Source organism: Amblyomma mixtum, chromosome 3 (genome assembly GCF_055824585.1).
Source record: "Amblyomma mixtum isolate Tamu chromosome 3, ASM5582458v1, whole genome shotgun sequence".
Taxonomy (NCBI): Eukaryota; Metazoa; Arthropoda; class Arachnida; order Ixodida; family Ixodidae; genus Amblyomma; species Amblyomma mixtum.
This window is the reverse complement of record NC_143014.1, coordinates 22,432,779-22,460,633: the sequence shown is the minus strand read 5'-3', so window position 1 is coordinate 22,460,633 and position 27,855 is coordinate 22,432,779. Positions and strand designations below refer to the sequence as shown.

General features: G+C 49.1%; 1 protein-coding gene across 1 annotated transcript in view; it reads left to right on the top strand.

Annotated features, from left to right (window-relative positions):
* Window positions 1-27,855, top strand: part of LOC149349419 (protein Skeletor, isoforms B/C-like) — a 113,428-nt gene that overhangs the window by 32,292 nt on the left and 53,281 nt on the right. Inside the window, exons 2-3 of the mRNA XM_089578348.1 lie at window positions 19,516-19,650; window positions 25,207-25,279. Of these exons, the coding sequence (XP_089434474.1) occupies window positions 19,516-19,650; window positions 25,207-25,279 (208 nt within the window). The remainder of the gene's footprint in view (window positions 1-19,515; window positions 19,651-25,206; window positions 25,280-27,855) is intronic.

The following is a 27,855-nucleotide window of genomic DNA, read 5'->3' as shown; positions in this document are numbered from 1 at the left end:
ATGTAGCCCCAAAAGGCATGTGATGAAGCGGAAAACAGATTACAGTGGCGTAAACAAGCAATGATTATATACGTAGCACATGTAGGTCAGCAATTTTTGCTCTAAGTTATTTATGATGTGGAGCTTTAAAAACAGTAACAAGGCAACGCAACGTGGCGAAACATGTCCGCAAAACCACCCGGCCCTAAGGATCGTCGCTACCCCCAACACGACAATTTCATGAGCCCTACCAATGCCACTTCCTAATAATGACTTCTACCCCTGCATTCTATCCCTGCATTCTACCCCTGTAACGCGCATTTTCGTGCATGATACGTTCACGGTACAAAAGCACGAACAAACATTATTCTCTTAAACATTAATGCAAACAGTAAAATGTTAGTCTCTACAATAATTTCAAATTTCTATCGGTCTGATTTAAAGCGCATTAATTGTATACAGTGGTATCAGTGTTGCCAGAGCGTTACAAAACTACGACAGAATATCGTACAAAAGTCAGTGTCTTTCAAGACAACGCAACTGGCCTTTAGTGGTAACTAAACACCTCTTATGATTAAAAAAAGTGCGTGTCAAGATTTCGTTTCTATTTGTAAAAATATTTGTGTTATTTGCGCAAAATCGAAAGTAACGATAGTGGCGCCACACAAGCTTGGCGTAAGACACGAGAATGATTTCAATGGCCATTGAAATTTGCCGTGTAGCAGCGGCACAACCCCTTCGAGTTCGATACACATTGAGAATCTCGAAGGCTCTCGACTCGATGTCCATTGAAACTGGCCATCCCGGGTGAGAATTGAAGGAGACTGCCGAAACCGCGATGTGCAAAGCATTTCAACGCGACTGCGTTGCCCCACCGGCTGCAAGTCAGCCACGACGCTCCTTTCCACGCTTATACAAGAATTTAGCCCCTCGTCCTCTACAAGGGTTGTTAAGATTTACCCCGACCAGGCGAGTTTTCGTCGAACTCTCGACTGCATTAGCGTTTCTATAGTGCCGAAGTAAGCGTCCTGTCAAACGGCCTCAGCTTTTGTCCCGCCACAGGTAGATACGAGTAATTTGCTCTCATAGAAGACCTTGATAACTTTGCACCCAACTTCAGGCTTAGAGTATTTCCACGATCGCCACAGAACCAGCGAAACAAACCCACGACATATATATATATATATATATATATATATATATGGGAAAGGGAATGAGGGTCTCGTGCCAACAGCCACAGAAACCAAGGGGCACAGGGGATTCTTTTTAAATTTATTTATTTTTTTGTGCTGTTGATCAATTTAGAATATTACTGAATATACTATCGCTTAAAGGTAATTGATCAGAAAAGCAGAAGAAAAAACAACCACATGCCGCCGGTGGGATCCGAACCCACGACCTCCGAATTACGCGTCCGGTGCTCTACCTCTAAGCTACGGCGACGGCTGTCAAACCTTCTGCTTTCGGGGGTATTTATGTTTACAAGTAACCTAACCTTGAGAGTGTTCATCAGCGCCTCAGGACGTAGAACGTCCTGAGTTACCGCAAGTGTGACGTAGAACATCATCGAACGGAGAGGGTGGAAGCTGCGTGAGAACCCTCTTATGCTTCCTATGGCGTCAAGAACCGAGGCCCTCGCTAAGCAATTAAGCAAACAAGGGAAGAGGAATGAGGGGCTCGTTATAAATATGAGAGAAGCCAACAGCCACAGAAACCAAGGGGCACAGGGGATTTTTTAAGCATGAAATGCTTTTAGCCCCCGTTGTCGGCAGTGTGGTGACGTCACGCCGAGACCGAGAGCCATCATCCGGGCACTGAAATCCACTCATCCGGGCACTGAAATCCAGTCATCCGGGCATTGAAATCCAGTCATCCGGGCACTGAAATCCAGTCATCCGGGCACTGAAATCCAGTCATCCGGGCACTGAAATCCAGTCATCCGGGCACTGAAATCCAGTCATCCGGGCACTGAAATCCAGTCATCCGGGCACTGAATTCCAGTCATCCGGGCTCTGAAACGAGAACATCCGGGCACCGTACGAGACTTAGCGAGATTTAACGAGACTCTGTAAGCCCTCCTACGCGACCGGTATGCAAGCGCTGGTTGGTCTCCAAAGGAGTGAGTAAAAATAACTGCTGCCAGTGCCTTCTCAATGTTTATCAAGATATCAGTCGCTGTGCGTTTGATAATGCACGGAATTATAATTTCCGATTTCTAATAACGCGTGCAAAAAGCACATAAATGCCACGATACACTTCGTTGTCATACGTGATCTCTTAGGGGCTTCGCGCATCGAAGCAAAGCCGGGCAGGCGCACAGGGGCCCGGGGGGAGAAGCGCTGCGTTCAAAGGGCAAGGCATCGAGCCGAACGGGTGGTGGCGTTCCTCCCTTCCATTACGGTGTGGTTCGGGTGTCCACCGAGATGGCAGAGAATTACTGCGCCATTTCCTTTCCTCAAAAAACCTTGCGTTCAAATGGCAAGGCATCGCGCTGAACGGGTGGTGGCGTTCCTCCCTTCCTGTACGGTGCGGTTCGGGTGTCCACCGAGATGACATTAGGCCCGTAAACATTTCATGCTTACTCTACTCTCGGTTACGGGAGAGGCAGATTTTTTTTTAAATTTATTTATTTTTTGCTGTCGATCAATTTAGAATATTACTGAATATATTATCGCTTAAAGGTAATTGATCAGAAAAGCAGAAGAAAAAACAACCACATGCCGCCAGTGGGATCCGGATCCCGGATCCGGTGGGATCGGATCCCACCGGCGGCATGTGGTTGTTTTTTCTTCTGCTTTTCTGATCAATTACCTTTAAGCGATAATATATTCAGTAATATTCTAAATTTATCGACAGCACAAAATAAATAAATTAAAAAAAGATCCCCTGTGCCCCTTTGGTTTCTGTGGCTGTTGGCTTCTGTCACACACACACACACACACACACACACACACACACACACACACACACACACACACACACACACACACACACACACACACACACACACACACACACACACACACACACACACACACACACACACACACACACACACACACACACACACACACACACACACACACACACACACACACACACACACACACACACACACACACACACACACACACACACACACACACACACACACACACACACACACACACACACACACACACACACACACACACACACACACACACACACACACACACACACACACACACACACACACACACACACACACACACACACACACACACACACACACACACACACACACACACACACACACACACACACACACACACACACACACACACACACACACACACACACACACACACACACACACACACACACACACACACACACACACACACACACACACACACACACACACACACACACACACACACACACACACACACACACACACACACACACACACACACACACACACACACACACACACACACACACACACACACACACACACACACACACACACACACACACACACACACACACACACACACACACACACACACACACACACACACACACACACACACACACACACACACACACACACACACACACACACACACACACACACACACACACACACACACACACACACACACACACACACACACACTTACGTGACGCAGCACTGACGAGAGGCACACTGAACTTTCACGTCACAGCCATCTTTCATCTGCTGAAACCGGAACAGCAGAATAAAAGAAATTCAGTTATAAATTATTTCGCGGACACAGACTAACAGCACGTGTTGATCCATTATGTACGCTAATACCTGAGGCATCATTAGAAAGAAGGAAACTCGCAACCAAATTTGATGTCTGTTCTCCTTTAAGGTTAGGTTTTGCAGGGAACCCTCGAGCCGAAAAATACGAGGTCTGTTAGAAAAGTATCTGACTTTATTTTTTTTTACGAACACCTGATGGAATTGACACAAGCACGCTTGCACCAGCCTACCTTGAACCTTCGTGCGCATGCACAAATTTTTTTTCGTCTGCCGATAGCGTCAGTCACTGGTACGCAGCGTTTGAGTGAGGCAGTGCGCAGTGCTCTCGTCGGTTTTTTATTGCAAGGAAAATGGCGGTGCGACAGGAGTCGCGCTACTGCATCAAATTTTGCCAGAAACTAGGCGACAGCCAAGTGGAAACCATTCGGAATATTCAGACGACTTTCGGTGACAATGCTATGAGCAGCACACAGATTAATCAGTGGTACAATTGGTTTAAAGACGGCCGCTCATCGGTGTAGAGAGAGTCACGCTCCGGTCAGCCGTCAACATGCCGAAATGACCAGGTCATTGCCGAAGTGAACGCTGTGGTGACGCGGGACCATCGTGTGACTATCCGAGAAATTGTGGAAGAGGTGGACATCACCAATTTTTCTGAACATTCCATTATCACCGAAAATTTGGCCATGGAGAAAGATGCAGCGAAATTCGCGCCGAAGCTGCTCACGGTGGAGTAAAAGCAGCTTCGTGTTGAAGTCTCACAGGATATGCTGGATTCCACAAACAGTGACCGCGATTTCATCAACACCATAATCGCTGGTGACGAGTCTTGGGTGTACAGGTACGACCCGGAAACCAAATCCCAGTCGTCACAATGGCAGCATTCCACGTCACCAAGACCAAAGAAGGCCCGCCAAGTGCTCAGCAATGTCAGAGTGGTGCTGACTGCTTTCTTTGACTCCCTCTGTGTGGCACACCACGCGTACACACCCCACAAAGTAAACATTGACCAAAAGAATACTACAGGGATGTCCTCCGTCGCCTGCGTGGTGCTGTGCGGCGCAAGAGGCCGAAGTTGAGGTCAACAGGAAATTGGCGCTTCCATCATGACAATGCTCCTGCACATTCCTCGCACTAAATTCACACTTTTTTCGCGAAAAATCAGACTGCTGTAGTCCAACAGACTCCTTACTCTCCTGATATGGCCTCCTGTGACTTCTGGCTGTTTATCAAAATCAAGAGGCCATTGAAAAGAGCGCGATTTCAGACAAGAGAGGACATTATGGCTGCAACGACAGCTGAGCTAAACTCCATTCCGAAAAGGGCCTTTTCGGAATACTTCCAACAATGGCAGCACCACTGGGAGAAGTATGTGGAGTCCCAAGGAGACTACCTTGAAGGTGATTAGGTTTCCAATGCTCCAGTTATGCCATTTTTTTTTCTTTGGCAAAAGGTCGGATACTTTTCTAACAGACCTCGTATGCACGCTTTTCCTGTCGCGGTCTCGCGCAGGTCACTTTACTCCGACGTTCGGTTCGGAATCACTCGGTAACAAGCAGCTGCTCGACGCAGTGCACGTGGGTCGGCAGTTTCCCACGCCCCGGGGATTCGGCAGCTGGCGGCGGCGCCAAGTGTATGGGGCCGGCGGAGACCGCCCTTACAGCCTACCAGAAAGCGGCGAGAGGAGAGGGAAAGGCGCGAAGATGCTGAAGTTCAAGTTTTGACTAGATTACTCAGCTCGTACAAAATGCAGTGAGAAAGTTGTCGTTGGAACGCAGGTTCTCTTGTGCCCTTTCTAAGGTCACCGAGGGACTTGCGAATGAATATATAGTGCCAGAAAAGGATCGAAACTGGCACAAAAAATTAAATCAACAACTTGCACTTGGGCAAATTGTTCGTGACAGAAGGAAGGCCTGAAGCGGCATTATCGCCTGGCTACCAGTAACAGCCGTATCACTGACCTCCAGTATCTCCAAACAAACTCCAGAACGAAGCAACAGATGCCCCTCAAAGGAATCCCTCCGGCCAATGGCGTCGACCGATTCACAGGACGCCGCTGTTAATCCGAATAAGCCGTGGCTAAGCCCCTGTCATCTGCCACCCCTCGCGATGTCACGCTAGCAGGTCTAAAGGGATTAATCTGAGCGATGCTGCTGACTGGCCGCGGCCATGGAAGCTGCGTGGCGCCTGAAATCGTGTAACCAATAGCCATTTTTGAGCATAAATAGGCGGGATCGTGCGACGGAGGAGAGCGGGAGTATGAGAAAGTCCCCGGAAAGAACTCGTCAACTTTCGCGTTCGATTGTGGGTTCTCTGCTTCTCAGTATTATTCTGTTCTCATTATTATTTGGCTTAGATGTTCGTGACGACAGAATGTAGTGATTGAGCGAGTTTTGTATTCTCCTCAGGAGATATCTCAGCGCCTCTTTTACAACGAAAGTTGACTGACACCCCTGTCAAGCACGCAAAATGAAGTGCCCTTTCGAAGAGTGCCACTTGCTAAATGTGCACTCCAGCACAGCTAAACGGCGTAGCATCAGTGCACGCGCCGATCTGCCCACTTAAAGTGGGAGGAAGTTTTCTATTCGCCTATAAGTATTATAGACACTCAAAGCTTGCAGAAGGCAAAGGTGGCGCTGCTGTTGGCACGGCACACGACGACTCCCTGCGTAGAAAATGACAATCCTCGTCCATTATTTTCGCCTGAAGGAATCCCCTGCGTTTGTCCAGATATCCGGGTTTGTCGATTCACGCAGAGATGACCGGCAGCTTGTCCCGTGGGCCTTTTCCACAATACTGCTGCGCGGCAACCAAAGCACAATAGAGGGACCACAGCTCTTGCCGCCGTTCGCGCCCGGGACGGCACTTCGTCGCCAAGTCATGAGTCTTCATGTGCTATCGCGCAAAAAATTGTACCGGACCCGTGTTCGCTTAAAAATTTATTGTAGCTCTCTCTCGCGACCCAGTCGCATGGTATTGTTGCCAGCGCACACGTACCATCACACCTTGCGACGTTTCAGGTTGCTGGATTACGTGACTGTACTGAAATAATTTTTTTTTCGCACAAGCACGCACCGTAAAGTTTTGATAACGGCAGTTTTTTTGTTTTCGGTGATTATTCATGCTGATTGTAGACGGCGACAACAGGCACACACGAGTAACAGCAGTGGTGGCGCAGGATACCTGCTTCTGTCGGCTTCTGTGCACATGGGGTTCGCTAACTCGCGTGATGTGTTTTCAGCTAGGCGCAGAAGTTTAGGAGTGAAAAGCTTGCGCAAAACACCCGACTGGGTCGTCAAGAGCTCTGTAGAGAGATGAGTTCGTGGCGGACCCAATCAGTCATAGTGCACCAGTTTAGAAGGTACAGCAACCAACGCAAGCTATGGACAAATTTAACAAAAGTGTTTTTCTCATGTTCCAAGGACACTGTGCTGCATACTGGTACTCTTATGTGTGGTGGTGATGGTAGTGGTTTATTTAAAAATAAAAGGTGAAGCAAAAGAGTGTTGCCGGCCGCGACAATTGCTATCTAATATCTTAAGCTCCCGAGCTGCAGCCGGCGGAAATGAAAGGGAAAGAGAGAGGATAGTGAGGAGAAGTATAGAGGGGAGCGACAGCAAGAAAGGACAGAAGTGAGCTTTGTACACTTTACAAAATACAAAAGTAATCAAGTTCGCGCCGCTCGCGCGCTAATGTCCAAGCATTGTCCCTGTCGCATAAAAGTAGCCGAAGAATGTTGCCAGCTAGGTTAACTTTTAGCCGTGACGCACGGAAAACATTCTTGCAGTCTCAGCGGGACCACGCGACCGCGGTCATTTTCGAGAACGCCTACTTCTGGGCATCCTTATGGTTGGCGCCCAACACACTCTTCAGCCATCCTACGCCGACAGCTACAAGCATTTTGCTCTGGAAACATCGCCGTGGAAAGATAAAACACCCGGAGCACCGCTTTCAGAGGCAGCTGGGAGTGTGGGTGCTTTCTAAAAGCTTCCATTTGCAGATCATCTCGCCGAGAGCACGAGTCGCCCACTTCTGGGAAGACGCCCTTGTAGACGCCCAGCCAGTTCCGACCCCGAAGGCCTTGAGCGGCGCGCGCACCAGTGTGACGCAACCCGGGATTGTTTCAGCGTCTCCTTCGGGGACCGGTTCTTGCCTATGCAGGCCGGCGAGACGAGTGTCCCCACGCCGACGTGCTTTATCTCTCCGCCGCTGCCCCACTGACTGCGTGTGCCGTCTCGCAGCAGCAGTTCTCGGCGCCACGTGCACCCGCTTGTTTCACTGGGCGTGGTTTCCAGCGCTATTTCGGGCCGCCATCCGTACCACGCAGCTGTTCCCGGAACAGTTTTCGGACTTTCCGCCCGACTGCGCACCTCGGGCGGCTCGAACTCGGTTGAAACTTTCACAGATACCGGCCAGACAGCTTTCTCCGAAGAAAGGCAGTGTCTCGTGACATGTAACTAATACCGCGCTCACGTCTCGACTGTATCGTTCAGTGCAGCCGATCTGCTTCTGCCGTTCTGCTATCAGCCACGGCGGGTGTTGTGTATCTCCGGGCTCGAAACTCTCCCGGCAGTCCCAAGCGTGCTTGGGAATACCACCGACCTTGCCCATTTACTGCACTCACATCATCTATTTTTTTGTGTCCAGTTTCCTCCGCTACTACTACAAGTCTGGCCAACTTCCTAAATCAATCGGTATCAGAATCAAATCACCCTAAGACCTGAATCAAGAAAGCAAGATAGAGGAGGCTTTATCATCGTCTTGATCTGGGAAGCAAATCATGACGTGAGTTAACTACGATGATAAGAATGGGGTGGAGGGTACAATCAGGTCATGAATATAGCAGCTCGCCTGGACTAAGGGCGCCACCCTCTGGGGGATCCCTTCAACCTGTAACGAAGAGGCTCGAAATGAAACCAGCGGAGACGTCTATGGAAAGTAAAATGGCAGGGCTGACTTGAGAGGAGCACGAGTCAATGCTATCGTAGCTGAAATGAAGATGAAGAGATTAGGGAGAACGCGGGGATAGGATGACCGTCCTTTCCTGCAGTGGACGTAATTTGGACGATGACAAAACTGATTTAGAAGCTAAGCTTTCTTCCCTATGTGGTTCCGCGTTTGGATTCTATATAATTTAGAATTTACACAAGTTGGCACTAGCGAACTGTGGGGCTTAACGTCCTGAAGCGGCACATGAGCTATGAGGGATGCAATGGTGGAGACTGATTGATTTATTGGGGTTTAAAGTCCCAAAGCGACTCAGGCTATGAGCGACACCGTAGTGAAGGGCTCCGGAAATTTCGACCACCTGGGGTTCTTTAACGTGCACTGACATCGCACAGTACTCGGGCCTCTAGAATACCGCCTTCGTCGAAATTCAGCCACCGCGGCCGGGATCGAACCCGCGCCGTAACCACTGAGCCAACGCGGAGGGTCGCAATGGTGGAGACCACGTGGGGCTCTTTAACGTGCGCTGACACCACGCAGCACATGGGCGCCTCCATTGGAACTCGACCACAGGGATTGAAGCACGTAGTCGAGCGCCGCGGAGCTAGGCACCGTAGCTGCTAGCACTGTAGTTAGTCGCGAATGTGTTGTTGTGCTTTAGCTCCTCGTTACCTGTATAAAGCGTTGTTATAGGTTTGCATGTGTTTGTAATTTCTTGTAGCGTCGTTGAAGGTTACTTGAGTGAGCTACACTGAATGACACTGAAAATAATTTCCGGGCAGAAAGGTAGCCTTTCTTCAAGCACATAACAAGGGCGGTTGTGGTAGAGAACTGTAACTCCGAGCATCGGCATTTTTTCTTCTTGGTCTGATTTGGCGACGCCGGCTGCCGTTACCACTTCGGCACCATTGTGAGACGAGGTGCGATGCTAACGGTGCTCCCAGCAGCGATCTTGAAAAAAATTGTAACCGCTTCTTTCGCGGCTCATTCTGGCCGCCAACCGCTTGTCACGTGGCCTACTGATTTCCGTCCACGCTGGACCGCGAAAAAAACATCACTGCCTGTCTCCTTCTAACGTTTGAGCGAGTTAGCTGGATGAGACACACAAGGCCCGCATCTTCTTCGGCCGTCGTGCTAGGCCCCCGTTGTGTGTGCATGAGCTCGACACACTCTGAAGCCAGGATGCACAACTGCTGTCCTTCGGGTTAGCGTGATGCTGGCTGTTTTGCTTCAAATTAGAGGAGCTTTTATTTATTTTTTTTTTACAGGAAAAAACAACAAGCCGTATTTTCGCAGGTGGCTGCATCAATCGTTTTGTACGACCGTCTGCAATTTTCTTGTACATATTTGAGTGCTGAAGGCAATGCCTGAGCGGACTAATTGACGGCGACTAATTAAATGACCACAGTGAAAATAATTATACTGTCCATTAAATCCATTATTAATCACTTTGTATCATCTTCCTCCCTTGACGCTTGGAGCATGTTTGCTGGGTGACCAGTTATGTGCCTGTCGCTCGGGCCGGGCCTGTTTCTCAGAGCTTGCGGTTTTTCATCAGTAGGGGGACCAGTCCGTAATGCGATAATATAGGTCCATGTCGAACCTCTAATATTTATTAAAGCACTGGAAAAATAAACCGAGAGTTACTTTCTAATTTGCCATTCCATTTTGCAAGGTTGCCAGTTCGGCCTGAGGCCAAAAAAAAAAAAAACATTTGGCGCCAATGATGCTATACGAAATAAGGATCGACGCGCTTGAGGTATAGCTTGTCATTGAGTAATCATAAAACTTAAGATTCAATGAATAGTGCGTTATTGCTTTATAATTTTAGTGTTTGTGTTAGGAATCGCTCTCGAAGAAAGAGCAGTCATAATTATTTACCTTTTCGTGGCACAGTCGTGCGTACTGCAAGACTTAGCGTGTGTTTAAATGTAGTCCGCGAAACTCGGACACGCTCCTTCTTGATTTGTACCCTTTCTCCTCTCTCTTGACCCGCACTAGTCTTGAAACTTTTGAGTGTAAAAAGTACCACTTGTTCAGAGGATGAAAGTGCTGCGGTCTGAGCGTGCTGTTCCTGGCCCGTTGTTGTTCACAGATCGAAAAAAAAAAAAGTCGATTTTGTTAGTGGACCTGGCTCACAGAGGTGTTCCCTGATAATCGTTTTCCGATTACGTGCCGTCTGCACATCGGTGCGACGCGGTTAGTGCTCCTGCGTAGTAATCAGCGGAACGACGATTAAATTATGACTTTGGGTATTCATTTTCGGGCAAGTACTCTGATGCTGGCGCTCTTTTTTACTTAACGTTTCCTGCCTTGTCTTACTTCATTCACACGCGGCAGCATAAGTGTAGCTTTGGGTCAGAATTTTTGGTAACTAAGACCATCGGATAGGAACGGGATAAGATGGAACATGCAATGCAGAGAAGGTTTCCTTCACAAGTGGACTCGTAAAGCGTAAAACTTTTCCGCGCTTCACCGTTCACATTTCCAGAGAAACTGCACCGGTATTCGTGGACGGCGTCAAACTACAGGATGGCCTTCGACGCGTCGAAGAGAGGAAATAGTCATTGGGGCGCAAATGATCGAGGCTTTCGCGGTTAAGTGTAACTCTGAAGGAAATTCACTGCTTATCTCATCTTTGACAGCTGGTGGAGGTATAAAATACGCACTGGCAAGTTATCACACGTGCACAATCTGAAAGATCGCAGAATCTTGGAAATCTCAGATAAAAAGCACTTGCATTCTCACTAATTCCCATACTCTATGCAACAATGGCAGCAAGCAACCGCGGTGCGCTACCGTCTGCAGCAGGTGTATACAATGTGGCATATATAAAACACATGCGAAAACAAATGCGTACACTTATACCTAACCCACCTCCTGAAGCAGTTTCGAGCTTGATGCTCGCATAAAAGATGAGCGCGCAAAAGATCCAGTTATTCGTCGCCTTTCCTTGATTTTCAAATCGATTTAGATATTTTCTGTATTTACAGGGCTTGCAATGTCTAACTGATCTGCTGACAGCGGCGCTGTGCTTATCAGCGTAGCATAAAGGATCGCGGGATGTTTCCTTCCGGACTCCGGCTCGAACGGGTGCGATCGGAAATTTCGCACTTGAAGAACATAATTGTAAGCGTTACACGTTGCAGAACCGCGAGAGATGTACGTTTCTGCTCTCGTCCCCGCAGTCGCCTTTTTTTCGGACCCTATACGCAGTTTAAGTAGCAAATCCCACCAGCTACGAGACTTTTCCGGAACTGGGTCCGCTTGGAATGGCGAACGCGTTCTGAGGAGGTCCTGTGACCTCCGTATTTGCAGCCTGATTCGGTGGAATAACCTTGGCACGCTCGGCCCTTCCATTACGGCTGCCATCAGAAAAGCATTTGCGCGGCCGATGACCGTGTTACGCGCTCGAGACAGGGCGGCCACCCCGAGGGAAGCGTCCTTGCGTCCGTCCAATTTTCGCTCGACGTTGGAGCGTCAGCAGCCGAGCTGGCGGCATCGCTGCCATCCCATACCTGGGCCTTACTTAACCCCGACGTAACGCCCCGTCGCATTAGCGCTGGCGTTTTTGCATTTGAATGGTATCTTTCGGAAAGATTGTCTTGGGCTGAATTTATTTTACGAAACGCCATAATACCGCTGCTAGCTGGAACTGAATCGCGTTTGCCCTCCCTCCGATAGGGGGAAAAAAAAAATTCGGAGAACACTCGCCCAGCAGTCATTTTAAAGTGCCGATAGCATGTAGTGTACGTGTAGGAACAGTTCCGCAGTCATCATCTTGCGAATGTGTGCCCGCAGAAAAGCACAAAATGAACTGCCTTACCAATTTACATGTGTGAATTACGTAGCGTTACAATCGCTTTTTGGCAGCAGTCGAACTTGGCGACTGCCTTTCAATCCCTACTGGACATCACGTAATATATTTTTTTTCCCCTTTGAAGTGAGCCTCACCACTTTCCCGGATTATTTTTGTCTGGCGATTTTTCTAAAGGGCTTCGCGTAATTTTCTGAGTCTTGCGCAAAATCAATCCTGTGTGGAGCTCTGAAATTTCACTGCTGCAGCTTGATTTCGAATACGCCGCTGTATTACAGCTGAACCTCGAGCTTTCCTGATTTTATTTTTGAAGCGGAAGCTTCACTACGGGACCTGGTGCTTCGATCGCCGGGTGCCTAGCTTGGACCTTCAGCTGTGTTAGAGGGCAAACAGTGAAAAGAGAAAAAGAAATTGAGTCGAACCCGCGGCTGTGCGAACAGACCTCCGTTAAGGGCACTGGAGAGCGTCGTCTTCATCAACTCCCATCGGCTCCGTCCCGCGGCACTGCCTGCTCACCGTCGTCTTGTACGTAGCACAAATCCGTACTTTCGCTCAGATTCGAATGTAGTAAACATTCTCTGTAGCTTTTTATTTTTCCTTTGGGGTGTTTATTACTGCGACGAAAGGTTATGTGTGCGGGTACTGTACAGAGTACCAATTCGTGGCGTCCATGTCTACAATCATAGTGACGTATTTCTTTACATGTACTACAGCTGTGAGAATCGCTCTGAGGTGTGCCTGGTCATAGTGCTGCTGCTGCTCAGGAGAAACGCCCGCCAGGGCTGCACACAGTGGCGAGAAAGAGAGCTCCTCTTCCCAGACTATGGAAAGCACCGATAGCAGAAGCATCAGTGTGCAAAGGTGGGCAAGTTGTTCGGCAGGAGGTGCGTAACATGGTCTACAAAATGCAGCAGAAAAAAAAGCAGTGTAAGGGTCACAACTATGAATAACGGCGTACCTACCCGGCCAGCAAATGAGCAATAAGAATATTAAATGAAGCAGAGCAATATCAACAAGAAGCGAATAAAAATGGTGAAAATGCGGGGTAAATACGTGAGAAGAAAGACAACACATAAGTAAAAATCTAGACACTGCGGCCGCCGCGTCGGGAAGTAGTTGAGCCATCGCTCCGTCAAACTGCTGCTGGTGCATGATACAGACGCCCAACGAATAGACAGGCGTCGTTTCTCTATCAGGGCGGGACCAAGCTGGAAGCAATAGTCGTGCACCTGAGGCAGTGGCTGCTCGGGCCTGGGCGTCCTACTGCATTTAATGGCAGATATCTACTTTCTGTCGCATTCAAACTTAACTGCTGCCAGGGCATACCGCGTTTCTTTTTCTTTTTTCTTATTAGCGTATGATTTAAAACAACATTTTGGACTCCCTTTTTTTCATCCCTGGTCATTTATTTTGGTTGGTTTAAGCTTGTGATGGATATGCTGGTGCAAGCATTCCCTCACTTTTTTTTTTTTGGGGGGGGGGGGGGGTTCGCTCATCAAAGAGGGACTCTAAAATGAAGAACTGACGGCCAGGCTACGACTGCAATAAGCGATATAAGCACCTATAGCTGCTTATAACGCAAGAAGCAGCTGCTTATATTGCTGATATCTCAAGCTTATATCAAGAAGCCGGTTCTGACGGCTTCTAAACGTCGAATTTCGTATTTAACGAGGTGATTTTGCGAAGCAAATGGGAGTCTGCACCCGGGCAGAGGCTGCGAAATTCCGTAGGTGTTTGAATTTCTGCTGAGAATGTCAATCAGTCGACTTTTTATTCCTTAACACAACGGCTAAAAGAAGCCAAGGGAACACGTTCTTATTATGGTGCCTTTCTGCTGCAGTGGATGCTGCAAGGTGAGGACTTAGGGCGAAATCTAGCGCTGTTATTGCGACTTCAGCCGCAGTTTTTGAGATCTTCTATGCCAAGTGTAAGAGTTGTTGCGCTTCACATCGCCAGTAAGACAAGGAAGGTCAGCATTAACTGTCAACCGAGATGCGGCCTGTTCGCGGCTGACGAAGCGGACCTGCAAATCTACTTTGCACAGCCGCATATTACTCATGTGCAGGATTTTATCAAGCCAAACTACGTGAGGCAAGCGGCCGTCGTGTTTCTTCAAATTTGCCCTGTGGCCCTCCACAAAAAAGGGCTTTCAGCTCAAGCCGAAGTCTACTCCCAGAAGCCCAACCCCAAGCGTCCTGCCTTCTCGTACTCTATAGGCGTAGAGCGCACGCGAACTTTGAAATACGTAGTAGAAATCCAAGAATTGAATATCGATAGCGACGCGCGTCTCCAAATAGCCCCGCCCATCGAAGACGATGAGAGGACCGGGCCGGCGTGGACCGTTTGGGCAGCAAACTGACCACGTGACCAAGCGCAGACAATGGCGTCACGGCGGCGAAGAGGAAAGCAAGAAAACTAACGCGATACTTTCGTAAACCGAGAGCTGGCGCTCGCGTCTCTTTAAGAATAAAGCCGCGACAGAACGGGTCCGTCGCCAGTTTTCGAACTGACCTTATCTAAAAAAATGGCTGTGGCTCAGCTCAGCTATGCCTGGATATACAAGCGAAAGCTTTATTATGCCGTGGTCACTCTCGAAGGTCCTCGTAGCCGAAGAACAGTTTGACAGACGGGTGACGTGGTCTGTCGTATACGTCCCGCACTGCGAGAACTCATATGCTCCCTAGAATATGCTGCAGCCTTCACGGCTCTTCGTTGTCGTCTTTTAATCGCCGATGCTCTCGCTCTTCGTCGGTCTCTGCCGCCAGCTTTGCACGTTTCCGCTCCCTTCTATTCGCTAAATCCCTCGCATGTTTGGCAATGTCAGACCAGACTCGGCCCGCCGCCTGCGGGAAGACGTCGGCTCCAACCGGCTCGCGTCGTCCATAGTGCCAAACTGGCAGCGAGGCGCGCACACGAGAGCGGCGCCTTATTCGCCTTTCCAAGCGAGTCATATGGCTAGTCACGTGACCACACCTGGCAAGACGGCGGTCGGCGCAGCTGCGGGCGCGCGGCTGCGAACCACGTGGTTAGTCGCGTGACAGACCACACCCCCTACCCCTCCTCCGCTTGAAGGTCAAATGTGACCTCCCGGTGACCTTGGCTCCTGCTAGGTCAGCAAAGTTTTCGCTTTAAAACGTTGGTCGCGACCGTCAGCAGCAGAGTAGCTAAACGCCGCCCTAGAAATTTATCAAGCATGATAAGCACCCGGGCCAGAGCGAGGGCGATGCTCGTCGCCACTCGGGGCCCTCTCGCGGTGAGCACGCTGCGCTGGGAGCCTACATATGCCGTTCACGGCAAACGTAGGGCCCGTTCACACTTGTCCAAAAATCCGACGAGCGAAGCGGAGTCGGTTGGTTTGGTTTATGGGGCTTAACGTCCCAAAGCGACTAAGGCTATGAGAGACGCCGTAGTGGAGGGCTCCGGAAATTTCGACCACCTGGGGTTCTTTAACGTGCACTGACATCGCACAGTACACGGGCCTCTAGAATTTCTCCTCCAAAGAAATTCAACCGCCGCGGCCGGCATCGAACCCGCGTCTTTCGGGTCAGCAGCCGAGCGCCGTAACCACTGAGCCACCGCGGCGGCCTGAAGCGGATTCGGTCGCCCGAAAAAACTAGGACCTATTCTCATATGTTCACGCCCGGGCGAGGCGGAACCGCCGCGCGACTGCTGTTTCTCGCTTTTCTGCACACTTGCCGGCCACCACGTCGCCGCTCACGGCGTGCACAGATATCGTTAAAAATGAGCATAAATCGACGCTGTCTATGTACCATAACCGTAAGCACGCTTACGTACGTTAAAAGCAAGCGTCATTCCCACTTTTATTTCAGCGTATGCAAACAGACACTTTTCGATAAGCCCAGCCTAGTGGCGCCATCTGCTTGTCAGGACGGCAACCATTTCTGTCAACAAACCAACGCTCCTGTCCTCTTAAATTAACTCGTTTTTTTACCGCGGGAATTCGATCTAAACGTTCCGAGCATTCTTGGAAACTTCGAATTATTCTCCTGTGCGGCCGATTAGCATAATTTAAATCAGATTAAACGTCCCGGCTCCCGCCTTTTTCTAAACTCATTGCGGACGCTAGGGGGAGTCAACCGACCTTTCAGCCAGTCTCCTGGCAGCTTGTCGCTCTGCCGTCGGCGGAGTGATACGTAGCGATCGGCGAAAGCAAAGAGTCCACGCGTATTTTAATTTCTGTCGGCCTAATTTGCGGCTATGTAGCCTCTGACTGGATCTATTCATTCGCGGAAACCTAAAAAAAAACAAACAAAATAAAAGCGAAAGCGAAGCCTCCACGCGACTGCCTGAAAGGCACTCCACGCGTTAGTTGGCTCCTCCTACAGCCTGTGGTAAGTACAAAAAAAAAAAAATTGGTGGGGCTTTAACTTAGTTAAACCGAGAAGTATTGCGAAAGCAGGTGGTGGTGGTGAAACTTTATTTCTAGCGGATACAGAGGAGCGGCCCTAAGTCACACCCCGCTTAAACGGCGGCCGCTATCCTTGGGGAGCGGCGGCGTCTTCAGCCAGCTGGAGGAGCTTGATCTGTGCCTTGGGTCGGGGCTGAGCAATAGAGCCTCCCAATGATCAGAGTCGGTAACGAATTGACTCGCGGGTAGGGACTGCGGTCAGTTCCAGATCATATGATTTTGATCGGCTTTGCTATCACAATTTCTGCATTTGTCTGAGTAGAGTCCTTGCGAATAGAAGCTACGCAATTGGGGATTTGGATAGGTGTTAGTTTGAAGTTTACGCCAGGCTTTTACCTGTTGTTTGGAGAGAGTTTTATCTGCTGGGGGGAATCTGAGTCTTGCAAGCCTATAGTGCTGCAGGATTTCTCTGTAAGAAAACAACCTGTCCTAGGGCGGGTGGGCTGCACGACCCAGCTAGGCGGGACAGTTATCGAGCTAGGTTATGAGCCGCCTCATTACCAGCAAGGGAGGCATGAGCGGGCGTCCAGATTAGTCGAATGCGCCGCGTGGGCTGATAATTTTGCACAATCTGTGCTGCTTGTGGGGAGATTCTTCCCAGCGTGTAGTTACATATCGCCAATTTTGAGTCGCTGACAATGGTTTCTGCCGAGGCGCAATGGCTGGTGTACATAATAATCTTGTTTGCTTTTGCTTTTTTTTTCCTCAAGACACCGTTACCTATCCCATCCGCTAGAAAAAACTTTGGTAAAGGACTCTTGTGCGGGACATCACGATTGCCGCGTGGAATTTCGGCCAATTTTCGAATTCGCGTTTAAAATCCTTGGACCCAGATCTGAATCTCCGGCTTGCATCCGGCCTACCACGACGTGAAGAAACTTTACTGTGTCGCCAGTGGCCTGGTGTAGCTTTCACCAACAATTACTCTTTCTTGATCGGTATGGCTGATAGCCCTGCAAGTGCCATCTGCGGGTATGACGAGACTATATCACACATTCTTTGTGACTGCCCTGCCAACAGCATCGAAAGGCAGTCTCTCAGCCATGTGCTGGAGCGTCTAGATCCACGCCCACTGACGGAAATGTAGATCCTCGGCCACTGGCCGCGGCGATCGTCGGTGGTGAAGACCTCAACGGCACTGCTCTGCTTCTTGCGGACTTCTGGCCTGCATGATAGGCTGTGACTTCACGAATGCTAACTTTGACGTGACTTCAATTTTCTATTACTCTACTTTCTCTTTCATTTTTTTTATCCCCTCTCCCCCGTGTAGGGTAGCAAACCAATTATGCTTTCGGCTAACCTCCCTGCCTTTCCTCTTCTACCTCCTCCTGGTAAAGGACTGGTCATCGTTAGGGAGCCTTCGAAACATTTTGCGTTTTTGTGCCTTTTCAGCTGCTGTGGCTGTCTAAGGAAATAAGACACGTGTGGCTGATAAATGGGAGCTGCAGTCTTATACTGCCTCAGGGTATTTAAATGTAACCAAATCTCGCATGCAAAGATGTGCAAAGGGCTGCGTTGGCTCCTTCGATTTTGCTTTTATCTTGTGATCACTGATGTAGTGTAGGGATGCTCTTTGCACGAGAAATTTTTTTTATTCGAGATGTTTGCCATTAGGCATAATGTAAAAGGGAAAGAAAGTTATAAGAAGGAGTGTACACAAGCCCCGCTTAAAAAGTGGCAAAAGTTCACGATAAAGCGATTATCATGAGTCCACTTGCGATAGTCGCCTGCAACGTCCCATCGCAGGCCTACCTTCTTTAGGAAGCGTTTTTCTTGGTGAAATTCATTATGCCTATTTCCGGCTTATTGGGCCTTTTTTTTTCGTAAACTTTTTTTTTTTGACCATCATTAAAAAGCGACCTACTTCTCCTGTCTTCATACGTATCTCGCTCTGACCACCGGTTTAAGGTCGCCATTTCCTGCAGCAGTATACCAATGTTCTCTCAACTCATCTCTGTCAAAAACTTGCACAGACTGGAACCGCCTTTCCCCCTTTCATTGCCTCAGCTGTGCATGCACCATCCTTCAAGTCACACTTAATGGCCACCGTTTGTAATAGCACCATTATTATGTGCTAACAAATCTACATTTTGTCCTTCTGTAAGCGTTTTTCGTTTTGCTTTGTACCCATCCCCTTTCTAACACCCTTTGGGCCATAAGGGTATTGAAATAAATAAATAAATAAAATAAGGGCAGTTCTCAGCGTCAGTTTTTGACGCCTAAAACAAATTTCGTTGTGGCCTTAAGAGTCGATCTCCGCACATTACTGAAAACCTCAAAGCGCGGCCCAGAGAATATAATGGTAGACGGGACAACAGCTATGCTGTTTGCCTTGTGCTGTGTGTTGAACTATGAAGTTATCAGTCTTTGATCACGAGCCTACTAGCTGCAAATCAAACGCTGCTAAAATTACACGTATTACATTGCGGTTGATTTACAAAGAAGTCAAATCAAATTAAACGGGCGGCAGCGAAATCCCCGAAGTGCTACTGAAGTCGGAGAGGTTATGCGGGCTGATGGCCTGTCTTCCAAACATAGTAGAAGCAAACCTGCTGGCGTTACCTGCAGGTGCCCGTGCCCAGTACTACGGCAAGCTGATCGGGCGCCTGGAGACGCTGCAGCACGGGGTGTCAGGCTTGGTGTACGCGGCCGGCGAAGACAGCTTCTACCTGGTGGACTTCAGCTACGATGGCGGCGGACCAGGTCAGTTTGTTTTAGACAACCATCGTGCCTGTGTGGGTTGAGGTTGTCACACTTATATGCGAATTTAGTCGCTGACACAAGTACTGTTAAGATATTAGGCTCATATATTTGCTTTTGAAATGTAATGAAATGAATTTAAAATATTTTATCGAAATATTTCAACTCTATACACCCTCAAAAAGGTCACGAATGGAAGCAGGCGGCAATCTTCAATGAAAGCTAAAGTGATACACACTCACACGAAACTCACACGCGCACAAATATACAGATGGTCGTTTCACAGAAAACAGACCAGTCCTTTGTCTGTGGTGAATCTGAAATGGCGCATATTTCGAGAATGTTATGGCGCAACCAAAAAATCGCAGGACAACACGCGCAGGCACCTGTGTGTGCCGCCATCTGCTCATCTTGGTGAGAAAGTTTATACCCATGTTTTCTTGTGTTTGGCTTGGCTTTATATAAATCTTTGAACCCTCTTAACCAATTTCTCTAAGGTCCCCTCTGTCGTGTTTGCATGAGGGCAAGGAACAGTGAAACCGCACTGAGGGCTAAAAATATTCTCCGTTTGCTGCTTGCGCTCATTGCTGCGGGTTGCATGACGACGAGGGCCTCTGCGTAGCAGTGGCTGCGACGACAGCTGGCGGGCACCACAGTGTTCGTCAGAGTTGCGTTAGTGTTAAGCGCGCCAGCCTGGGCGTAGAGATGTCTTTATGAATGCGTATGAAAAAGGTGGAAATCCTGATCTCCCTGCTACCCGAGTCATTCGGCCCTTCCGGGAGGAGTCTTCGTTTAATTCATTTCATTAGTGCGCTCTTTTCGCTTGAAAGCCTGCAGATAAACCCGGTGGGCAAATAAAAACTGAAGGAGGAACAAAGGCTGGAAGAGTTCGTCTGAGGTGTACACATTTAGAACCCTATCGGAAGTAAGCTTTTGTAGAAATCATGAAATCCTTGATAGCAGAATTCATGGAATTCGGCTTCGTCATGCACTAGAAATACTCCAAATACAAATTACAGTACACAATCAGTGAACTTATCGGGTTAGAACTTCGCGCATCACTATATCGTAATCTAAACAGCACAAAAAATAAGCTTAAATACATATTAAAACATTCACCAACGGGATAGCAAACTATAGTCAGGCAATTATCAAATAGTCTCGCAGCAAAAAGACATCAACGCCCTATTGTCGACACACCCCAGGCCGTCGGCTATGCAACGTCGACAGTTTCAACTCGGTGTTCTTGAGGACCATCAGTTAGTTACGTGGCACCAGCTTGCTACTTGATGGTTTGCACTTCAAGTTACCGTATCCGCACTCGAGACGCCCGCCTTATCTGGTGCTTCGCCATCGGGACAAGTGCAGCACCTTAAGACGAACAGCTGGTCGATGCAGTGTGGTGTTCGAAGAACCAGGGCGCCAAAAAAAGCCGCCTCACATGCCCTCATGTCAGCGTCTAGCTCGTACGTCATCACCTGGAGCAGGCTGCTGTTGTTTGGTGCCGGTGGTGTGTACGGGGGCCAGGCGTCTGCCCGCAAGTCGTCGAGGACGAACAGCTCGTTAATGCAGCGCGATGAGAAACGACGCCAGGGAAGCCTCCTTGCATGTCCTGGCGCCAGTGCTGACCACGCACGTCTACGCCTGGATGTAGGAAACCTGGCGGACGCTGTCATGTCCTCGTGGCGGGCACGAGTGGATGGGCCCAGCCGCCTGCTCGGAAGTAGCCTCGAAGAGACAAGCACCGCACAAGCGCCACAGACTAGAAAATCAGCCACAATGTGGAACCGATCCTTCCAGGCATCTGCTGTTCCTGCAGGACCGCTATACACCTTTACGCACGGTGAAAAGGTTGAAGGCCTCGGTAACAAAGTGTTAGAACAGGCGGGCTTTCTCTTCGCGAACGGCAACACGCTCTCTGACGTCGCCTCGCATCTTCGTCGTCCCTTGCCATGCTAAGAAATTTGTGAACCTGGCTTATTTCAGCACAGCAGATTGCTTTCTTTTTTTTTTGTGCGTGTGTAGCTGTAGAACATGTTTGACTAGTAGGGCGTTTGGCTTCAATGGCTTTTCGTAATTCTTCATGCAAAGGCACCGACTTCGGAATTCTTTTTTAACTCCAGTATTATGCTTTCTAGTATGTCGCGATCACAATATTGCGGAACTTGGGAAAGCGTGGCAAAACTGTGTTCTTCGCCACCTAATGGCGCCCGCCCGTTCGTTCTTCCTTCGCAGGCATCTCTGTACCCTCGCTCCTGCGTTAGGGTGTCTACTTGCGTTACACGCGGCGGACGTAGACCGGAACCGTCGCCAGGTACCGCTTCGATATCCGGCTAGCATCTGCCGCAGCCGCTGTGATGGATGAAGCAGATGCCTTTCGCGGAGCAGCGACTTTGCGCAAAGGGGGTCCGCAATGACGTGCTCTTTGTTTTACTGCGTTATGAGCTACATTCCCCAGAACTTCGGGAAGCTCTTGGTTGGAAGTTATTATCCCACCGAAAAAAAGTTTTTAGAATAAAGTTTCTGTCCGACATTTACAATAATAAAACAGGAATTAATAAAAGCCTCTATTTAAGGCAACCTCATTACGTTTCGAGTAGAAGGGACAATTCCATGAAAATTAGAGGGTATAACTGCCGGATTAATACATTTAAATATTCATTTTTTCCCAACACAATAAGTGACTGGAACCTGCTGCCTAATGAAGTGTTTGAGAGCGAGAATTTCCAGGCCGCAATTGACCATGCAACAATCTGATTATCCTGTTGTCAGTGTTCGTTCTGCGTGTCGGGTGCAATCAGAATGCTTTTATCTTTTTGGAAGTTCTTAACATTTTTCTGTAACTTTTCTTTCTGTTTTGTCCTCTTGTGCTGTATTGAATTTTACTGTTAATGTACTTACCCCCCCCCCCCCCCCCTACAATAATGCCTCTCAAGGCGCTGTAGGTACCTTGAATAAATAAATAAATAAAACGGCGATTTGTGAAGCCTCCACCCCCTCGGCAGATCGAGTGCACCCAGTAAGCGCCGAGGCCAAGTTCGGTGGGGATTAGCTTCGCAAACTTACTGAACGCACAGAACACACCTGGAAGAATTGTTGCCGATCATTGTTATGCTTTTACCTTTTATTTCACGCTCAAAATAAATCGCACATTTCCTTTTCCTATATGTTTAGCGTAACCGGATTTTTCGCGGAGGGCTTCGTATAGCATTGTTCGTCGCGACCAGGAGCAGTTGGTCATCCATGCATGGCATTCGGTGCCTTGTGTCCCATTCTTTCAGCACTTGCACATTGAAAATTGATGGTCACGCCTGCGAGGACCCCCAAAATAAACAGAAAACATAATTACACGCTCCCCCTTCTGCGCCGCGAAAGGCGACACGCGATCTGCTTCATCCATCAGCGGTTTACGCAGATGCTTGCCAGCTATCGAAGCGGCACCTGGCGCCAGTTCCGATCTATGTACGGCGTGCGTAAGGTAGGAGTGACGGATAGGGAGATGTCTGCAAAGGGCGAAAGAGCGGGGGTGCGCAGTTAGGTGGCGCAGAGCGCAGTTCTGCCACGCTTTCCCACGTCCCGCTGAAGTGTGATCGCGACAGTACGTACACCCCCCTCAGCCCCTCCTCCGGTTTTTATGAGTTATTTGGCGACTAAATTCAGACTGATATCAAAAATGGCTCCCCTGTAAAAATAATAGTGCAGATATAACCATGCGCAGATAATGTGATTGCACTGATCTCAAATATGTCGCAACCACTGATGAGTCTGATGTCAAACATAGCTTATTCTTATTCCAACTAACAACTTTATTATTTTCAGATAGCTTTTCTTACGTCACATCAAAGGCAGTGTCTGTAATTATACAATGCATTTTTTTACTTATAAAAAAGACGTAAAACTTTGTACAAGTCATTTGGTAGAAACAATTTAGGGGCTACAACGGCAGCCTTGTAACGCGTTACGAGTAACGCGTTTTTGTAGGTGGACACCACCGCCACGTACCTCAAAGCGCGATTGGGGTGTCCACTCACCCAGTTAGCCAGTTATGCGTCTTTCCTTTCCTCAAAACCAGCGGAGATTTTAGACTACGAATAAGACAACACTGAGAACTAGACCATTTGCTTCGTGCAAGCGGGCCCTGGAGTCCGTGTGCTGTGGCGGGTATGCGGTTGAACCGAAGACCTCAAACAGAAGAAGGCAGAGAACGCACGTGAGCGTATAGAAGCCAAAACGGTCCTGTGAGACGTACAACTGGGCAGTCGCCTGAGAAACATTGAAGTGGGCCTGCCACTACAGAGCTCTCGGCCGCTAGTGCCAGCTTAATGCGCTAAGCCGTTAAGCTTAGATGTAATAATTTTTTATCCTGCTCATGTTTTACCTTACCTTATTATTTTTCATCTAGTTTTGTCAGCACTCGGCCGGGTGAAGTGAGCTTTTCTCAGTTGTCATTTGAAGGGTTCTGTCGGAGACACAGCATTGACATTTTCACTATATCTTGCTTTTTGGTTGGCAGTTTTCTTTCAGGAGCATATATTTTAAATTGAAAATGAAGACAGACCAGGACGGATGGTGGCGACATTCTGTGCTAAAAATTTGCCGCTCTCGTCGTAGGCGGGTAGGTTGCTTGCAAGTAATGTGATATGTTTCATGAAGAGGACCCAGCGAGGAGCGTAAAACGCGGAGAGGGGGTTGTGCTGAATTTCTGCGGAGAGGCATCATGGTGCCTCCAAGGACGCTTCCACAAAAAGGAACGCAAGACCGGCAACTCAAAGCTTTAACAAGCGTTGAAATTTGTTTGCAGAGAGTATTCTCGTACTTCTGAGCACGCTGATGTGGAAACTTAACAAAAATTCCTTTTGTAGCGGCCACCACGGTACCGGTAATAGTGACGGGACCTGAAAACTTTCTCTTGCCGGATTAGTGCGCCCTGTATTTTGTTCATAGAGTAAAGGATAGCTGTCAAGAAGCGTTGCCAAAATGGCTTCCATTACGATTAGGGTGGCGAGAGCGTGCATGGTAGTGTAGCCTCCGCTCTCGCTACGCAATGAGCACATTAACTACGGGGACCCAGCGCAGTACAGAGGTATTTTAGTGCTAAAACACTTCTTGACGAGGTGAAACCCAAGCAAGAATCTTGTGTGAAGTCTCGGAGTAATTCGGGTAAGCTCGGGTTAGTTCGGAGGGGTGTCGCGCCATCTGTAGCCAATGGGAGGAGGGAGTCGCTGTAGCTGCCGCCGAGTGGACGGAGGGTGTGAAGATGAAGGGAGAGAAACGCGGTTTCGTGTGCATGCAGATGTCGGAAAGAAGAGGACACATGCATTCGCACGTCTGCTTGGTTTAATTATGTTAAACTCTACCTTTTTTTGTTACAGTCAAGTTTTAAAATGAATTCCGCGAGAAGAGTTGTGTTGCAGGGGTTAGCAGGAAGGAATCCTGTGACTACAGGGAGGCCTCAGGGCTAATGGGCGAGGTCTTTGTCCTGTAGCGGGCGTATAGTCACGCTGCGTGTAGTAGCGAATGCACCGACTGCGCATAACGCTGCTTGCTTGTGTGCCGCAGACGCCTTCTTCTGGGCCGGCACCAGCACCAGGCCCGACAGCAGCGGCGAGATCCTGCCGGACGAGAATGGCGCGTGAGTGGCTGCTTCATGCCTTGCTTTTTACGCGCCTGAGTCGATAGGGTGCTCCGGAAATCGCCTTACGCCGCGCTTTGTCGAGACTCAACCGCGGCCCCGTTGCAAAATGCTGCCTACCCAAGCCGATGAACCTTGAACGCAAAAGACCAAGGCGTGGTGAGAGCTGCTTCGTTGAGTTGGTTCGGCATGCTCTTCACGCAATCGCACACACGTGTATGTGTGTATGCATGCGTGCGCTTCTTCGTCCTCTTAATCTTTTGGCGCCCCTGTGTGAGAAATATGATAAGGACACCAGTCTTGCGGTTCGATTGAAAGTCCGCAGTTCTGTCTCATGAAAGAGACGTAGTTGAGAGCAATGTGCTTCTCCTGCGGCTGTGCTTCGTCAACACCTGGTCTCTCACTTTGCAGCTGCTTGAACAAAAATATAAACACGCCTATTCTGCAGCCGCCAGGAAAATAAAGCATGATGTGGCTAGAAGTTAGCACAGTGGTGATCGGCATTCGTTGTGCCCAGCTATTCCGCGCTCACAGCAATTATTCTTCATCCTCTTGCTCATTGCCGAGTGTGTTTTTTTTTGTTTCTCAACGTGCGGCCGTACTTTGTAACGAATCTTTTTTCGGTTCGCCCTATCCCTCTTCGCTTTTCACAGCGAATCCGATGTCCGACATTCCGCCGCGTTGGCTGTGGCGTTCATCTGCTGAGCCCTAGTGAATCTCAGGCTGGGGAGCTCTCCATTACGGCTTGCCTCATAGCCAGCAGTCCATAAATTAATCAAATATTGGCCACTGCTTGTCAGCCGTGACGTCAGAGGTGATTGGTGCGAGTGCTAAAGGGGTGAAATAATTAATCGGGGAAGAATTGTTACGGGACTCGGCCGATGGACTACCCACGACCGGCAGCGTTAGCTCCGTTTTCATTTTACTCACACTAGTGCGAACGCAGTCATATGCAGCTGAGAAGAGAATAGCGGTTCCTCAACTTTTCTTGGTAAAAGAGACAGTCTACTGTCACTGACGAGTGCAAAAATATTGGCATATCTTTGTAGGCCTTTTCCAGTCATAACAATAATGAGGCAGAGCTGGTGGTTTTGGCAAGAATTTGTATTTAAAACTGGCAAAGAAAGTCAGGCCAGTGTCGATGGTGGTGCCACACAGCATCGCGACTCTGGTGGCAGTCGGGCTACGTCTTTTGCACTGGACACGCTGTACTTTATCAATAGGGCTTCGCGCAATGCATGTTATATCTGTCAGAAGAAACTTCAGTCTAGTAAAGTTGAGGTTCTCTTCCTTCCTTGCACCAGGGGTGCCACGCCAGAAACGGTTTGTTTAACTGGAAGACTGAAGCTTTTCTTCGCACCAGGGGTGCCCCGTCAGGGACAGTCTTGCGATGAGTTACGATGCAGGGATAAAGGGAATGACTGAAGTTTATGTACAGATATTTACATCACATACAAATTTAGGCACTGGAGACACATTAAGCAGCAAAAAGACAAACAACAAAAATGTGGAACTGGCTAACACTAGGGGAGGCCCCTACTCGGCGTAGCCTAAGATGCATAGCACCTGACCTTAGCCCAGAACCCTTTTTTCCGGCTCCGGGGCCCGGTTTTAAAGCCCTAAAAGTCCGGCCCACATTTGGTAGCTTCCAATCATGTTGCACTCTTAACATGCTTGGCTCTTCAAGGGCATGGCCAGCCCTCCAGCTTTCGTAAAGTAAAACACCCTCTCCGCCACAAAATAAAAGCAAAAACAAACACAAACGCACAGTCGTGCCAGCACGTGCGGGGTAGAACATTCTGTCCCTCGCAAAATAAAAGTAAAAACAAACACAAAAACACACTCGTGCGCGCACGTTCCATCGGTTTCCCCAATGACCCCCCGACCTTGGCGTCGTCTCGGAATTGGGGATTATCGGGCTTAAGCGGGCAGTTACCGCTGTAACTGCCACTGCGAGTTCGGACCTGCGTTCCAAGGCGACTTAGCCTTCCCAAGGCTGTTTAGTTGGCACCTCACCGACACCCGGTCAGTAGCGTCACCCAACTCGGGCCTTCGCTGCTCCCGGCTAGCCACGCTGTCGCCGGCTATTCCTCATCTCTATTGCCCCCCTCGTCAACGGCGCCCTGACGCCGTTCCGTCCAGCAGTGCTTAATCCTCAGGAATTCTGCAGGTTTTTCGAACCAGACGTTCGTCGTGAGCTTGTGTCTCGGCTGGTGTCCGTTGAGACGAGGGGATTAAGACAAGGGGGGGGGGGGGGGGGGTTGTCGTGTTCGGCTCTTCAGCCCCAAGCTGTCACCGCTCTTTTGCCTAGGCGGCGCGAATCGGCACCGCGAGGAGAGGGACACCCGTACTTCCCGGCGCATTCGCGAGCGGCCGCGTTCCGGAAAGGCTTCTCTTTGAGTGCACCCAGCCGCCCCCTCACGCCGGTGGGGTCCATTGAAGACGGCAGCGGCGGGGTTGTGAGGGATAATTACCGGTCCCGATGACCCCGCGTGCACTACCGATACCTTACAAGTCTCAATTTTTTTCTCTAGCAACTTGTCACCGTTTTGTGCTCGTTATAACCCTACCTTCTA